Raw genomic sequence first — 16,836 nt, forward strand, 5'->3', positions numbered from 1 at the left:
CCTGTAATTCCAGCACTTTGGGAGGCCAAGATGGTGGATCACCTGAGGTCATTAGTTCGAGACCAGCCTGGCCAACATGGTGAAACACTGTCTGTACTAAAAATACAAAAAATTAGCTGGGCATGGTGGTGCGTGCCTGTAATCCCAGCTACTTGGGAGGCTGAGGCACAAGAATCACTTGAACCCAGGAGGCAGAGGTTGCAGTGGGCCAAGATTGTGCCACTGCACTCCAGCCTGGGAGACAGAGTGAGAAAAAAAAAATTGCAGATGCACGTTGGAAATCTGGGAGAAGAAAATAAAAGCACAAAAAGAGATTGAGAGCATTTCACTTGATAGTCATTAGACACCCTTCTATTGAGAGTGAGAGACAGGCAGAAATTATGGAGGATGCAGAGGCAGACTGAATAAATCTGACTCTGAAGAATGGAGCTTTTGCTATTTTAAAGAGGCATAATGCACAGCATTTTAAAAAACTATTAGCCAGCTTTATCTTATGAACTGGAAAATAAGAAAAGAAAGTCTAAAATTGACTCAATTTAAAGCAGGGATTGAATTCAGATCACTTGAAGTGAGAAATTGTCTTTTATTATTTTTCCTTAGTGCAATAAGTATGATTTTTCTTATGGCACTGAAGCTGTCAAAGCATACTTTCCCTTTATTTTATTTTTTAAATTGTATTACTATTATTATTATTATTTTGAGATGGAGTTTTGCTCTTGTCATCCAAGCTGAAGTGCAGTGGCACAATCGCAGCTCACTGCAACCTCCCGCCTCCTAGGTTCAAGCGATTCTCCTGCCTCAGCCTCCCAAGTAGCTGGGATTACAGGCATGCACCACCATGCCCGGCTAATTTTTTTTTTTTTTTTTGTATTTTCAGTAGAGACAGGGTTTCCTTATGTTGGTCAGGCTGGTCTCGAACTCCTGACCCTAGGTGATCTGCCTGCCTGGGCCTCCCAAAGTGCTGAGATACAGGCGTGAGCCACCGAGCCCAGCTAGCTTTCCTTTAAAAGTATCAACTTTTTTTTTTAACAGAAAAATGTAAAATTGATTACCTTATAGTAGAATGACTCAATGAAACGGTTTTAAAATCTCAATAGTGTAGCTAATCACATCTAAAAGACAAATCAGAATTTTTTACTCTCTGCTGACGTTAATGTGAAAAATTGTCCATGAAGCATAGTGATTGATTCTGAATTTGGCTAATATATATTTGGTACTCTGATATTAAGTAACTATTGTGATTTGAGCATAGTACACTTTGATGCTGAATTTATACTATTTGACATTAAGCAGCTACAGTTTTCAAAAATGTATGCAATTTAAGGAGGTTTTAAGGTAAAAGTTGAATATTAATTGGAAATCTCCATTCATTGCCTAATTGTAGCTAATTAAGATGCAAAATATAAAATCTGTGCTGCAGGAATCTTAAGAACTTGTAATCATCAACTTACACAAGCAAAAGTGAAGTATTAAATGAAAAGTGTCCAGAAAATATTTGGTGTCAGTTTGGGAGAGGTAAAATTCAGATATGTTTAATAAATATAATATTACAGAACACTACACCTGGTAGTATTTAATTAAAGTGTAATCGATTTTACAAAATTAATTGAATGCATTCTGATCTGAATATATGAAAGTTAAGTAGCTTTTGAAATGGCAAGTAGTAATCTGTAAAACAGTCCAAAATCAAACAAATAAACGAAAATTCTGCTTCTATAAATAGCTGTCCTGTGAATGTTGTTGATCTTTTCATAGAGTCATATAAATAAAGCGAGTTGGTTTAATGATTTACCATTAAATTCTAAATATGTTGTGGCAGTTCAGACATTTAAGCTTTATTATCTGCTTTAATAAATTCTGAACTTTGTGCAAGAGGCTACATTGACCTTCCCCAAGGATTTTATTAGATTTAAATAGGTAGGTCTCAATGAAGCAACTGAAAGTTTATAAATGTTTGAAAGTGGGTCTAGTCTGAGCTTGCTAGATAAAGAATGAGTCTATTTCTGAAAGTATAATTTAGTGTAAGGTGTTATAACATTGAGATACAGTACATAGTTTCTGGATAATTCATGAATTTCTATTAATAATTTCAACAGGCTAAGCAACTTTCATCTTTATGATTCTCCAAAAAACAACAAAATATATATATATATGGCATCACAAAAGTTCATCCCTGTTATAAGGTCAAACTTGGCCGGGCGCGGTGGCTCACGCTTGTAATCCCAGCACTTTGGGAGGCCGAGGCTGGCGGATCACGAGGTCAGGAGATCGAGACCACGGTGAAACCCCGTCTCTACTAAAAATACAAAAAATTAGCCGGGCATAGTGGCGGGCGCCTGTAGTCCCAGCTACTCGGAGAGGCTGAGGCAGGAGAATGGCGTGAACCTGGGAGGCAGAGCTTGCAGTGAGCTGAGATTGCGCCACTGCACTCCAGCCTGGGCGACAGAGCGAGACTCCGTCTCGAAAAAAAAAAAAAAAAAAAAGGTCAAACTTAGATATGCTAGAGTTTCAGAATTAAAAATTGGCAAGGATTAAATTTGCAATGGTGTCTTTTAAATTTCCAGGTACATTTTTGCATTCTTAAATTTTAAAATGGATACCTTGGCATGTATTAATACTTCGGCTAAGATTCAGTTTTCTGACTTTTGTGTTAGACTGCACAATTTTGTAAGACCAAAATTGAGTATGCAAATTTGAAGATGTTAAGTGGGGATATACTTTGATAACTCAGCCCAGAGTCACTTAATTAATAATTGGAATGGTTAGCTTTGATATTGGGCCTTACATGACATTGATTGTCCTGTACCAAAACAAATATGCTGCAGTGAAATGGTGGATTATCATTCCCAGTGAATTAATTTTCTTTACATTGTGTTTCATGATATAGCCCTAAAATGCAAACATCAGATTGTATAACATTTCTTTCAATGAAGTCATATCTTTGCTAAACTGGTTTTAGTAGTTGCTGTCACAAAAGTGACATTTACTGGGAAAATGTGGAATAGGAAAAGAAGGTGATGTTCAGTCCGATTTCAAGGTTTGGGAATTTGTATAGTGCCCAAAAGACACACACCCCATTAGAAAATAACTGTGGCTATTTTAGAAAGAAATAATACATATGTTATTGTTTCCACCTGTGTGCAGTAATTTTCCAAGTACCTGCAATGTTGTTAGAATATTTTTCAAGTACTTGAAATGTTGTTAGGTACCAGGCTGGAAGAAATATCTCAATTTTGTTTTTTAAGTACTTTTCTTTATTAGTAAATTACTGAGACTCTAAAGATGTTGTGACTTGAGTTACTTTAGGAGCCTGTAAGTTATTACAAAGGATGGAGCATTTGGTTAGACTTAATTCAGGTTGTTGTGGAAACTTAAAATTGGCCTTTTATAATTAAATATTGGACTAAAAGTATTGAAAAGAAATATCTGAATTAGTGAAGTTTCAGTGTATGTATGCAATTGGAGGAATAAATTTACATAAATACAAATTTTAAATCAGAATTCAATTCCTAACTTTGCAAAATTGGTTAAATTTGTGTCAGTGAATCCAATTACTAATTTACCTACTGCTTTAAATATTTGGCTTTCAACATCAGGTTGACACTACAACATGGAAAAAGAAATATTTAAAGTCTGAATTAAATAGGATCTGCTTCTGAGATGGAAGTACATTAATTATCATTATATATGTTACAGTATTTGAGAACTGAACTATAAAATAAAAATTATATAAACATATTAGTTATTTAACTATTTGGGACAAAATCAAGGCTATTTATTCACATCCAATATAGGATGAATATATTCCATACTTTCAATTAAGCCCTACTGTACATGAAAAGTTATTATAGCTCATTGGATTATACCGTATTTTTCTTACTGAAGATAATGTTTTAAAGTTGGTCTGATAAAGTGCAGTCTAAATGCGTTAGAAATTCTAAAGTGTGTAAAAGGCAACAGAATGTGGAGAAATCCAGATGTTCTTATTTAATTAAAAATACCATGGATTTAAAGAGAGTACGTTTTTAATGAATAAGCCACTGTTCATAGTAGGTTTGACAGGTGCTGTCTAGGTATATTGGCTTTGCATGCCACCTATGTTGTGATTTTCCAAATAAGAAAGCAAACAAGCAGTATTTTTGGAACAAAATGTGAAACTTAGAAAACTTTTTTTTCTGTGGCTAAATTAAGTAATGTGTTCAATTTTCCTAACTCAATATTTGGTGGTACATACAATATATTTCAAAGGACAATGAGGATGGAAAACAGCTTACCGATGCTACAGGAACGGTCCAAGTTGCTTTCATGTGTAATCTTTTGTACTAAAAATTTTGCTGCAATAATTCTCAGATAAAGTTCCCTGCTTATCTTACTGACATAAAATTAGGCCGGGCATGGTGGCTCACGCCTGTAATCTCAGCGCTTCGGGAAGCCGAGGCGGGTGGATCACAAGGTCAGGAGATCGAGACCATCCTGACCAACATGGTGAAACGCCATCTCTACCAAAAATACAAAAATTAGCTAGGCTTGGTGGCTCACACCTGTAGTCCCATCTACTTGGGAGGCTGAGGCAGGAGAATTGCTTGAACCTGGGAGGCAGAGGTTGCAGTGAGCCAAGATCGTGCCACTGCACTCCAGCCTGGCAACAGAGCAAGACTCCATCTCTAAATAAATAAATAAATAAATAAAAATTTTATTGAAATTTTCTTATTTTGGCAGCCTTTATAAAGGGGTGTTGTTGAAAAGAGATATTTTCAGTAAAATAGCTTTTTTTAAAAAAATAGATGCAAGTTATTTGCATCTTCCAGTCCAGCGTGTAAGGAGCTTGGAAGACATCATTCCTATCATCATAGAAGGAAAGGTGAACCAACTGAAAATCAACTGTTCTTTTTAAATTCATTAGAGAACTGAAGTCACAGGCAAACCACTACCCCCAACATTGGACACGCAGACAGCCAGACACAGAGTATCACAACTTACCTGGGCAAGTAGCCCATGAACAGGAACTCTTCAGGGACAAGTACTGGTGGAGGAATCCTATCTGCAACTGACAGATTGCTGCAGCTACAATGTGGACAAGTCTGAGAGATAACAATATCATGAGGACCCAGCCCTTGGCAGCCCACACACTTTGGTGAATGTTCCCTTCAGGAGCCCTCCCACATTCTCACAGCAAAGATGAAAGAAAAATCCTCTCAGTTTTCAGCAGGGAAAAGGGGGAAAGTAGCCATTTTGAAATATTCCTAGAGCATTCTGTTCTTAACAAGGTCTGCCTTCAAGAAAAACTGTTTTACCAGAACCTAACCAACCTAGGGGAATAGGAATACCCAATTATGTTGAGGGAATAGTTGAAAATACTCTGTTTTACATGGGTACTTGTGCTACCCGTGAAATGGGTTAGTTATGTTGTTACATAAGTTGCTTATAAAATGGTATGATGATATTTGACAGAGGATTTGGTTTGGTAGTTATAATGTATATTGCAAATTCAAAGTCAGTCCTTAGAAAAAGAATGTAAAAACAGAAGATGTAAAATTGATATGTTAAGAGAGGATAAAAACAGAATTGTGAAATGTTTAATTAAAATACCAGAGAAGACAGAAAAAAACAGGAGAGGAGGGGAAAAAAAAACGCAAAGGTTAAGCATATGAGAGTATTGAATACAAAATGAAGACAAATATGGTAGATGTTATAAATATTAGTCCGACTATATGAATAATTACTTTAAGTGCTAATCATCTAAATTCACCTATTTGTCAAAATAGATGCAAACACAAGACCCAACTATATATTGTCAGTAAGAAACCTACATTTAATATAAACACACAGATTAAAAGTAAAGGCATAGAGAAACATATACCATGCTAAGATTAATCAAAAGAATGTAGAAATTTAGATAAAGATGACTTTGGAGCAAGGAAGATTACAGGAATAAAAAGAAACATTACATAACATTATGTAGTAATAATTAGATCATTAGTCCAAGAAGACAAAACAGAATATGTTCTATGTACATGGATAGGAAGACAATATCTTGTAGACATCAGTTCTTCCCAACATGGTGTATAAATTCACTGCAATTCTAATCCCAAGTTATTTTGTAGATATTAGCAAACCGATTCTAAAGATTGCATGGAAAGGCAAAAGACTCAGAATAGCCAAAACATTATTTAATAAGAATGTATCAATATTGGCTCAATAATTGTAACTAATGTACCACACTAATGTGAAAGGTTAATAATACACAAATGGTCTGTGGGAGAGGTATGAGGACACAGGAAACTCTCTACTGTCCTCTCAACTTCCTTTAAACCTAAAGTTGCTCTAATAAATTGTGTATTCATTTTTGTCATCTTCTATATTTTGAAGGACATTGTTGAAATGTCCTTCAAAAAAATGAAAAGACAAAAAGCCAGGCCATTAGTTGGTGTGACATGGTTCTCTAATTCTCCTTTGCAGTATATTCCAGCCACTTCAATTTTCAACTGTATTCAGTTTCAATTGTATTCAAGGGTATAGCACATGAGTATTCCTTGAACCGAAGAATTAAATCCTGGGAGATAAAGGTAAACTAATACATATGCTGATTATATGAAGGGTACTCAGTTGACCTGATAACAAGTTTTTTAAAAGAAAGGCTTCAAAAGAGAAGCCTGTTGGACCACTAACTCACAAGTAATGCTTTAAAAATATATATCTGAATAACAATACTAAAATACCACAGGAAATCAAGAATACTTTTAAATATAAAATATTTTAATAGCCTCAATTTGGAACTAAAAATAAATATTTAACTGAAAAAATACGCACTCATACACATAGATAATATATAAATATATATAGAAAATATTTTAATATAGATTAAATATATATGATCAAATTATATATTAATATATGTTAGATAAATATATTAAATTATATTTTTTATTTAATCATATATTATAAATATATAAAATATATGTGTGTGTAAATATATATATCATAAATATAAAAAATATATATGTGTATTTTTTCCTTAAGTATTTATTTGTAGTCCCATTCAAGACTATTAATATATTTTCTATATGATGTATAATTAGACTATATAATTATTTATATCTATATATTTACATTGTATATATATAATTATATATAATATTATATACAATGTAAATATACACAGGAAACTACTGTCCTCTCAATATAATGTTATAAATCTTATATAATATATATTTATATAATATGTAATATATTATATAATTAAATATAATTGTAATATATATTAATAGTCTTGAATGGGACTACAAATAAATATTTAACTTAAGGAAAAAATACACACACACATATATAGATTTTATATTTACCTACTCACAAAGGGTAATGGTAGCTATGATGAATTTCTGACAATGGCAACAGAAAACAATCCGATTGTATTTAAATGCAGAAATCTTTCACATACTAATGCATTTGAGAAGAAAAGAAATAGTGTATTACTCAGAAAAAGCTATTGTAATGACTCTCAGAATCACATTTCACTTGGCAGTTATAGCCATTCATTACTACCCTGGCCAGTGTGAGAATCAGAGGAACTGAAAATAAGATAAAATACCAATCAGTCCCCAGTACCTACTCTGTATTTGCTGTATACACAGCATACAGAGTATTTTATTGCTGGAATCTGACAGGTTTAAGCAAATTAGGAGAATAAGAATATACCTTCATATTCAAAACCAATATTTGATTATGAGTCACTGGCTCAAGGGAATTTTGTGAATCACATGATCATAGTGACACTTTTTTTGGCTCAGAAGAATTAAATGTTATTGATATATGACTCCCAAAATGAAGATGAGTTCTGTTTGATTGTGTGTATGTATAAGGATAAAAAGATATCTGTTAATGGTTTAAACACATTCCGACTCATGTGATATTATAATTGCACTGAAAAAAATTGTGTTAATCTATTTCAAGGTAGTGGTCAGCACTTCCTGTACGTCATCTCATCTGGTTCCAAGGAAGGATCCATTGCCAGAATTACTACCTCCAAATTCTTCCCAGCAAGCCTTGGAATGTGTACTGTTCGGTTCTGGTTCTACATGATCGATCCCAGGAATATGGGAATATTAAAGGTACAAAAGGAAGCCAGAGATTTATGATCACTGAAATATGCATGATATGTTTAAACATTGTCTTCCCTTGTCTTATTTGTATTTTTGTTGATCTCACCACCGGTGCTGATGCCATTAATTTCTCATTTCTTTCTGGGGCAGTGGGACTTTGGCAAGCTGTGCTGTCACTCTTCTTAATCTCATTCAAGATTTATCTCACTGATGGCTGCCACCTGAACTCAATTATGTCACATGCTATTTAAAAGATTATCTGGAGATAAAAGAGTTTGAGCAGATTCCACATGTATCTTCTATTAGCAGCTTAGCTAGGGACAGTAAAGAAATGTGATGTGATGCATAGTGGTGAAGAAGATAATTTTCTCCCCAAAATTCAGTAAAGGAAAAGCAAATTTGAGACTATAAGTATATATCAGCTCACAGTAAAATCAACATGCATGCTCTATTTTTAACTAATTTAAAGCAATAATCTGTACCAAATGCAGATACCTTTAATGAAACAAGTTGCTGCAATTATACTTTTCATTCTATCAATGAGTTTTTCAGTCATCATGAACCAATTTTAAGATCTTGGTTTCTAATTAAGTGATTACATATCAGCACACCACACCTAGTGTTATTAAATTATAATTACCCAATCCTGTTTTTTGAATAAATACAATTGGGATTTTTGTCTTTATATCAAATATGGTCCTCTGTAAATAATAGCAGCTCTTATTAAGTTCTGCCTTATATTTACGTGTATTATAAACTCTATGGTATCAGTTTTAATTATCACCTTCACCTGATGAGGTAAGTATATTTTTCCCAATTTTACAACAAAGAAACTGAGACTGAAAGAGGCCTAGTAACTTTTTCAACATTTCACAGTCAAAATTCTGATTTCAAAAATCTGATATCTTTTTTTGGTGGGGGGCAGGGAGAGACAGAGTCTTGCTCTGTCGCCCCGACTGAAGTGCAGTGGTGCGATTTCAGTTCACTGGAACCTCCGCCTCCCAGGTTCAAGTGATTCTCCTGCCTCAGCCTCCTGAGTAGCTGGGATTACAGGCATGCATCACCACGCCCAGCTAATTTTTTGTACTTTTAGTAGAGATGGGGTTTCACCATGTTGGCCAGGCTGGTCTCAAACTCCTGACCTCGTGATCCACCCACCTCAGCTTCCCAGGGTGCTGGGATTACAGGCCTGAGCCACCATGCCCCCCATCTCAAAAATATGATATCTATTACCCAGTTTTGTTTCTCAGATTCTCTGTGGTCAACCAAAGAAGTCAGAGGAGAAACATGGGAAAATGAGAGAATGTAAAAAGGCCTTATCAATTCTAGACGTCGACAGAAATTGAAACTCTTAAGTAAAAATGTAAACATGCACAGAAAGTTGAGAATTTATCCTGACTGTACGAGAATGTTTTTTCAAAGGAAGCCAGTAAAACAACAGAGAAAGAGGTTCATTTTTAACAGTTTGGGAGCACACGAATAAATGCAAAGCATATAAAAATTTTAAATTATTTTTCATAGTTTTTACATCTAATCGATGTATATTCAATAGATTAGCCTATTGCTTATGCTAAATTTTATCCAGTGTAATTTATAACCACTGAGCTTCAAGAAACTCCACAACACCTTATTTCTACTGACATTATACAGATTGCTGCAATTGAAGAGGACACTAGTCTACAGTTCTCATCAAAGCAAGCATCAATGGAAAGGCCACCAGACCTTTCCATATAATGTAGGCAGATTTCAGTCACTTTCTAAGAAATTGTTGCTACCTCAATTCAAAAAGACCACCCATGTGTTCTTTAGCTACTCACCAGCTGGACCTTCAGTTCCTTAGTTACCCAGTTAAATGACCCTCTGTGTTTAGCCATGTTTCTGTAAATAATCTTTGAAATAGAAATAGTGACCTCACGTCTTGATTTCTGATACCTGACTTTGGTGCTTACTGGTTTTTCGAACCAGAAGGCAGCAGTTAAGTATAATGATGCTTTTCTACTCTGGGAAGTTTTCAGAGAGGTCTACTAGAAAGAATAGTGGCAGGAAATTGATAATCAGCATGATATTGATTTTTCTGTAGCAACGGTCTTTGTGGGTGTATTAGGTCATTGTTGTGTTGCTGTAAAGAAATACCTGAGACCGGTAATTTATAAAGGAAATGGGTTTTAATTGGCTCACAGTTCTGCAGGCTGTACAGGAAACATGGCACCAGGCATCTGCTCAGCTTCTGATGAGGCCTCAAGAAGCATTCAAGTATGGTGGAATGCAAAGTGGGAGCGGTCACAGGGTGAAAGCAGAGGCCAAAGAGGGAGGCGCTAATACTTTTAAATGACCAGATATCATGAGAACTCACTATCATGAAGACAGCATCCAGCCATGACAGATCTGCCCCCATGACCCAACAGCTCCCACCAGTCCCAACCTTCAGCATTGGGGATTACAATTCAACATGAGATTTGGACGGGGTCAAATATCCAAACTATATCAGTGGGGTTGACTGCCACAATGACTTTCTTTTACCACGTCCATGGGTGACCTCAGTAGGGCCAATCATAGGCTCCTCTAAGCATTTGATGCAGAGGAAGAGAGTTATTTCTCTTTGTTTTGGATTACAAGTTGTAGGAACATAGGCTAGGCTTGGGGCTGTTGGAGGCCATCTTTCCCCACAAAGAGAGAGAGATTGTTTGACAAGCTAACACACAGGGACACAGAGCTAAAGAAAGGGGAAGAAACAGAAAGGTACCTGCTCTATTTAAACTCTCAATCCCACTTTTTCTGCACCAGTAGAATTCTCCTTTTGTTACTTGCTACTGAAAAAGCCCTAACCATTACAGAAACTCAGCAAAAACTGTTTTCATAATGTGGCCTTATATCACTGATGGATCATAGCAGCTGGGGCAAATCTTATTTTCTCAACCATTGCTGTGGAAAATCTTGAGTTATTCACAGACTGAAAACCTTCCTAAGCATGAAGTAGTTTCACATGTGGAGGAACCAATGAAGTGGAAACCCATTCTCCCTGTTCTTTGGATTGAGGCTTTCCATTAGCATGCTTTTTTTTCACCTGCAAGTTTATGCTTTCTTACAATCTCTAATTTGGGTATTATAGTACTGCAGGACCACTCCTTATAAAGGAGATGTGGACCCATGTTTGTAACTCTATTTTTTACAAATAATTCATGCCAATAGTCCAATTAATATAATATGAACTTGTGGTGGGAAAAAAACTTTTTTCTAAATAAAAAAGTCCTTTTTTCCCCTTCTCTAATAATGTTGACACCATAAAAAATAATCTTAAAAAAATAAAATAAATGATCATATCTACTGTTGGTGTGGATGTAAAGAAACAGATATTCATTGCTAGCTGGACTATCAATTTGCAAGTATGAATAATATTTTGACAATTAAAAAATTTATAATTTTTATATTTGCTAAAACATTTTACATCTAGAAATTTATTGTAATGAAATAAAGATAGATATATATGCTATTTTATTTATAAAGATTTTGTTGTTGTTTTTTGAGATGGAGTCTCACTCTGTTGCCAGACTGGAGTGCAGTGGCATGATCTTGGCTCACTGCAACCTCCGCCTCCCTGGTTCAAGCAATTCTCCTGCCTCAGCCTCTGGAGTAACTGGGATTACAGGCAGGCGCCACCACACCCAGCTAACTTTTGTATTTTTAGTAGAGATGGTGTTTCACCATGTTGGCCAGGCTGGTCTCAATCTCCTGACCTAGTAATTCGCCCGCCTCGGCCTCCCAAAGTGCTGGGATTACAGGCGTGAGCCACTGCACCCGACCAAAATTTTTTTTTTATCTCCATGTTTACCCTAGTAAATATTGGAAACCACTTAAGCATCAAATAGTAGGAATTACTAAAATATAGTACATTCGGTCATACAGAAACACTGTAGAACAATTAATTCTGTGAATGAATAATTAGTGATAAAAAGAAATGTTTATGATTCTTTAATGACCTAAGCAGATTGTTAAGGAATATGTACACTAGTATGCAATTTTAAAAAAATGCCAAGTTTTGTGTGAAAATGTGTATATGGCTATAGATATTTACCTCATAAATATATGTATACATATATATACGTGTGTATATATATGTATACGTATATATATATATATATATATATATACACATGAGAGGGAAAAGAAATAAATGGAGAAATACACACTACAGTGGTTAAAATAATTATTTGTATTTTTTGAGATGAAAAAGTTTATTATTTTGCAGTCTTATGTATTTTATAATTTTTCTACATGAAACTTGTATTAGCTTTCTAATAGAAATTACGTATTTCTAAAAGGTCTTCATATTTGGAAGGGTTGAGAGACACTACCCCAGAATGTGCCATAAACACATGACCTGTTGAGTTAATAATAGCAAATGTGGCTCCAGAGTACATGGTAGATTACAATTGTCTGAAACTATTTCTTACGTTGATTATAGAAACCCTTCAGAGGGGATGTGGAAAGAAAATACCTAAGATGAATTTTCAGAGGCAAGGGTTTATGAGGCAATAAAAATAGGAATGCATTCTCAAAAGAGATTCCAAATTGTAGATTGTGGGAGTTTGTCTCCTTGTCTGCGTAAATTTTCTGAAATCTCACTAAAGTTTATGCATACCCTGCCCTTCCAGGATCTGCTGTATATTCCAGAGAACTACACTTCCCTAGCTCCTTTGCTTTCTGCCTTCCTAGGTAGGTTTGGTCAATGGAAGGTACCCATCAAAGACCTGAGGACAGGAAGAAAAGACAAGCCTTCCTCCTCTCTCTTCCTATTTTGGATTGAGTCTCTAACTGTACCTTATCTATGACTCAGCTTCCCCCAATTAGGCCATGCTTCCTTAGTTCCACCTCCCATAGAACACGCCCCAAAATTTTTCTTTTTCTTTTTTTTTTTTTTTTTGTACTTTAAGTTTTAGGGTACACGTGCACAACGTGCAGGTTTGTTATATTCTTCCAGCAGCTTGACTTTAGTTACATTTTTCCTTTGTCCCTCTTGTTTTAGGGATGGAAACATTCTACATATGGTAGGTTGCATCATAATTTCCTTGCTGATTTCTCATCTCTTTCGTAACCTTTGTAATCAGTCCCCTATCTCTCTATATTAAACTTCTTTATTTGAAATATGTTGGAGTAGTTTAGCTACTCTAAACTTGAATTTGTCTGATGTAAGTGTGCACTGTAAAGAAAACAGAAATCTTTTGATGCTATGACCTTACAAAATAATAAAAAAAACTTTAGTGACAGTCAGCTTCAATTTGTCCTCATTACATTAACTTATTTCTGAATAAGGTTCTAGTAGGTGATAACAGAAAACAGGTAAACAAACAAAACAGATAACTATGAGACCTTCCATTTGTCATACAGCGCTGGAGCAAATAAGAAAGTTTCCCATGATAATTACTCATCACCTGCTGAGAGAGGCATTTTATATTGAATGGTAAGAAAGCCCCTCTCAGAAAGATGATATTTGGATTTAGAGTTGAAAAGCAAGAAGGAGCCAGCCTTGTGACTATCTGGAGAAAAACTGCTCTAAACAGGGGTTGCAAGTTAATGAAAAAGCTCCCATGTAGAAATTTCGAGGGCTGGCATAGCTGGAACAACATAGACAAGAGGATAAATAAGATTGAAGATGTAGGAAGAGACCAGGTCATTTATGATCTTGTACATGATAAGGAGACTCAGTTTTATTCTAAAAACCATGGGAAGCTATCGGAGAGTATTAACATGAAGAGTAATTAAAAATATGTAAAAGGGCTCTTTGTCTGCTATATGGGAAAGGGCTGGAATCTGGTGGGTAGGAGGAGGCCAAAGTGAAAATGAAACTTGATATCTTAGTTCTTTCAGGTTGCTATTACAAATACCATTGACTGCATGACTTATAAACAACATAAATCTATTTCTTATAGTTCTGGAGGCTGGGAAGTCCAAGATCAAGGGGCTGGCAAGTCTGGTGTCTTACCAGACCTTTTTTGTGACTTCACATGATGGAAAAGGCAGGAGAGCTCTCCTCTCTCTCCTTTTTCTCCTCCCTTCTCTTTCTCCAGATATTCACAAGGCTGGCTTCTTTTATTCAAACATCATCTTTCTCAGAGGGCCTTCCTTATCATTTGATACAAAATACCTCTCTCAGCAGAAGATGAGTAATTACTTATCATGGGAAACTTTTTTTTTTTTCCAGAGAACTATATCACAAATGGAAAGTTTCATAGCTACCTGTGTTGTTTGTTTTCTGTCATTTCTCTTCCTTGACTTCATTCTCTTTATAAGGGCACTAATCCCATTTGTGAGGTCTCCCCCTTCATGATCTTGTCTCTCCTATAGGCCCTACCTTCTAACACCATCACCTTCGGTGTTAGGATTTCAGCATGTGAATCTTGGGGAGTGATATTCAGTCCATTGCACAGGGAGAAAAGTGAAGATGATTTCAGAAGTCCAGAGCAACAAAGATGTGGCTTGATTTAAAATGGAATATAAAGATAAACTGAAAACCAATGTCTGTAAATAATGCACAGGACTTAGATCTTCACTGACATTTAAGATAATTTGCTAAATAAAGCATATCTAAATTTTATTAGCATATTAATGAAGTGTATCATATAAAGCAAAAGCAATCAGCAACTAGTATAGTCAATGAGATCAAGGTGAAATTCAGTTATGATTTTCCCATTATGTTTTAGGATAAAAAGTCAAACTATGCTGATTTATCTCAGCCTTCAAAGTAGAGGGCTGCATAAAGAAAATATTTTGTAGAAATTAGGAAGACTTCAATATCTTTTCATCGTAAATGACTGATAATCAGAATAATAAAATGTTCACATGGGCATCAATATCCTTCAGTTAAAGGCTGAAGGAATTAGAGAACAATGCTAATTGGTACTTACTTAATAATTGTTTTATTTTCTAGTAATGCCAAACCAGAAGAACTTACAAATATCAGTTTCTTTCTGTCTTTCAATTACCTACTTACATGTCAAATTAAAACCACTCTTTAAAATGATGGTCACTTTTTGATCCATACTGCCAAAAGAGCCCTAAATGAAACCAAATTAATTTCCCATTATATTATTTAATTACAGTTATTCAGCTTCCTACCTTCTGTCTTGTTTTGATGTTTAATACTGTCTCAATTGATTTGGTCTACAAAAAGCAGTTAACTTGGCACTGAACAAGATGATTTCTCTAAAAATAACTAATATATTTTATTACTCTAGACTTATTTTTAAAGAAAAGGACTTTGGGAGGCTGAGGTGGGCTTTTCGTAATATTTTTGTAGTTTATATAAATTTCTAATTGCTCATGAAAAAAAAAGCTACTTTCTAAAACTTCCGTGATAACAGATAAGTTTATATATATATGGGATTCCGGAAACCGATTGTTTGTATTTCAGAACAAGTAGCCTATGGTGTTGAAATAGTCTCTATCTTAGATTTGAGGCATTCTTTGGCCTAAATGAGTTTCAGTAAAACCCATAGGATAAGACATTTAGCATGTAAATGCTCCAGTTCAGAAAAGCATTATTGTTGTGAGCTGGTACTATTAAGTTTTGTTTTGTTTTGTTTCAACGTAATATTTAGGAAGATAGTAAAAGCAGAGAAAAAAAAAACAGAGAATAATATCAGAGTCAGACTTAATATCAGATGGTTATGATATGCCATACACCATTCAAAGTCCTTTATCATAAATTAATTAATCTGATTCTCACACCCTCCAGTGAGGCAAGTACTGACATTATCTACATTTTAACAGATAAGGCAAATCAGATAGACAAAGCTTCAGGAATTTGTCCAAGGTCATAGAGCTGGGCAGGTTTTCCCACATGGCCTATGTCTAGTCTATGCTTATAACTACTACACTTTTCTGCCTTTCAGAACTAGAGGGCTATTTTATGACATATTTAGGGTTTGCATTTTCATTATTCAAAATTGTCTTATATTTTCTACCAGTAGTTGATAAAGTCTAATTCTTTAAAAGGTATTTTGCATATTTCATGTTCTGCATATTATACTTTTCAGTATACATTTGGTTTGAATTATAAATTTTACAAAATAGCGTCGTGGTTACTTAAATAGTTAGATGTGTCCCCAAATGCTTTTTGTGTGTGAGCCAATATGGGGGATGCTATAAATATTTGTCTTACCAATAGTTGCCTGTAAGACATGCCATGCAATCCTTTTGTTCTGCTGCTTTGTTTTTTTATTATTTGTATTTTCGAGACAGGGTGTCATTCTGTAACCCAGACTGGAGTGCAGTGGTGCAATCTCCGCTCACTGCAGTTTCAGCCTCCTGGGCTTGAGTTATCCTCCCACGTCAGCCTCCCTAGTAGCTGGGACTACCAGCATGCGCCACCACACCCAGCTAATTTGTGTGTGTATGTGTGTGTGTGTGTGTGTGTGTGTGCGCGCGCGCAGTGATGGGGTTTTGCCATGTTGCCCAGGCTGGTCTTGAACTCACAAGCTCAAGTGATCTGCCCACCTCGGCCTCCCATAGTGCCCAGGTTATAGGTGTGAGCCACGTGCCCAGCGTGTTCTGCTGCTTGAGATGATTAACTTTTGAATGAGCTGCTCAAGGACAAGGGCCACCAATACTGTATCTTCTTTGTCAGACTCACTGAGGGCCCTTCTGGTCGATTTTGTAATCATCTAGAATTTGCCATTAGATCTACAGTTGTCCTGTTAGAATTGTCAGACGTTTCCGGAGCCCCTTCTTTAGGCTAGTG

The 16,836-nt window shown here is 35.4% G+C and overlaps 1 protein-coding gene across 1 annotated transcript in view; it reads left to right on the forward strand.

Annotated features, from left to right (window-relative positions):
* The window catches only part of MALRD1 (MAM and LDL receptor class A domain containing 1), a 690,246-nt gene that overhangs the window by 483,282 nt on the left and 190,128 nt on the right, over positions 1 to 16,836 (forward strand). Inside the window, exons 38-40 of the mRNA XM_063611006.1 lie at positions 4,720 to 4,861; positions 4,904 to 4,988; positions 7,951 to 8,108. Of these exons, the coding sequence (XP_063467076.1) occupies positions 4,720 to 4,861; positions 4,904 to 4,988; positions 7,951 to 8,108 (385 nt within the window). The remainder of the gene's footprint in view (positions 1 to 4,719; positions 4,862 to 4,903; positions 4,989 to 7,950; positions 8,109 to 16,836) is intronic.

This window comes from Symphalangus syndactylus, chromosome 10, assembly GCF_028878055.3.
Source record: "Symphalangus syndactylus isolate Jambi chromosome 10, NHGRI_mSymSyn1-v2.1_pri, whole genome shotgun sequence".
NCBI lineage: Eukaryota > Metazoa > Chordata > Mammalia > Primates > Hylobatidae > Symphalangus > Symphalangus syndactylus.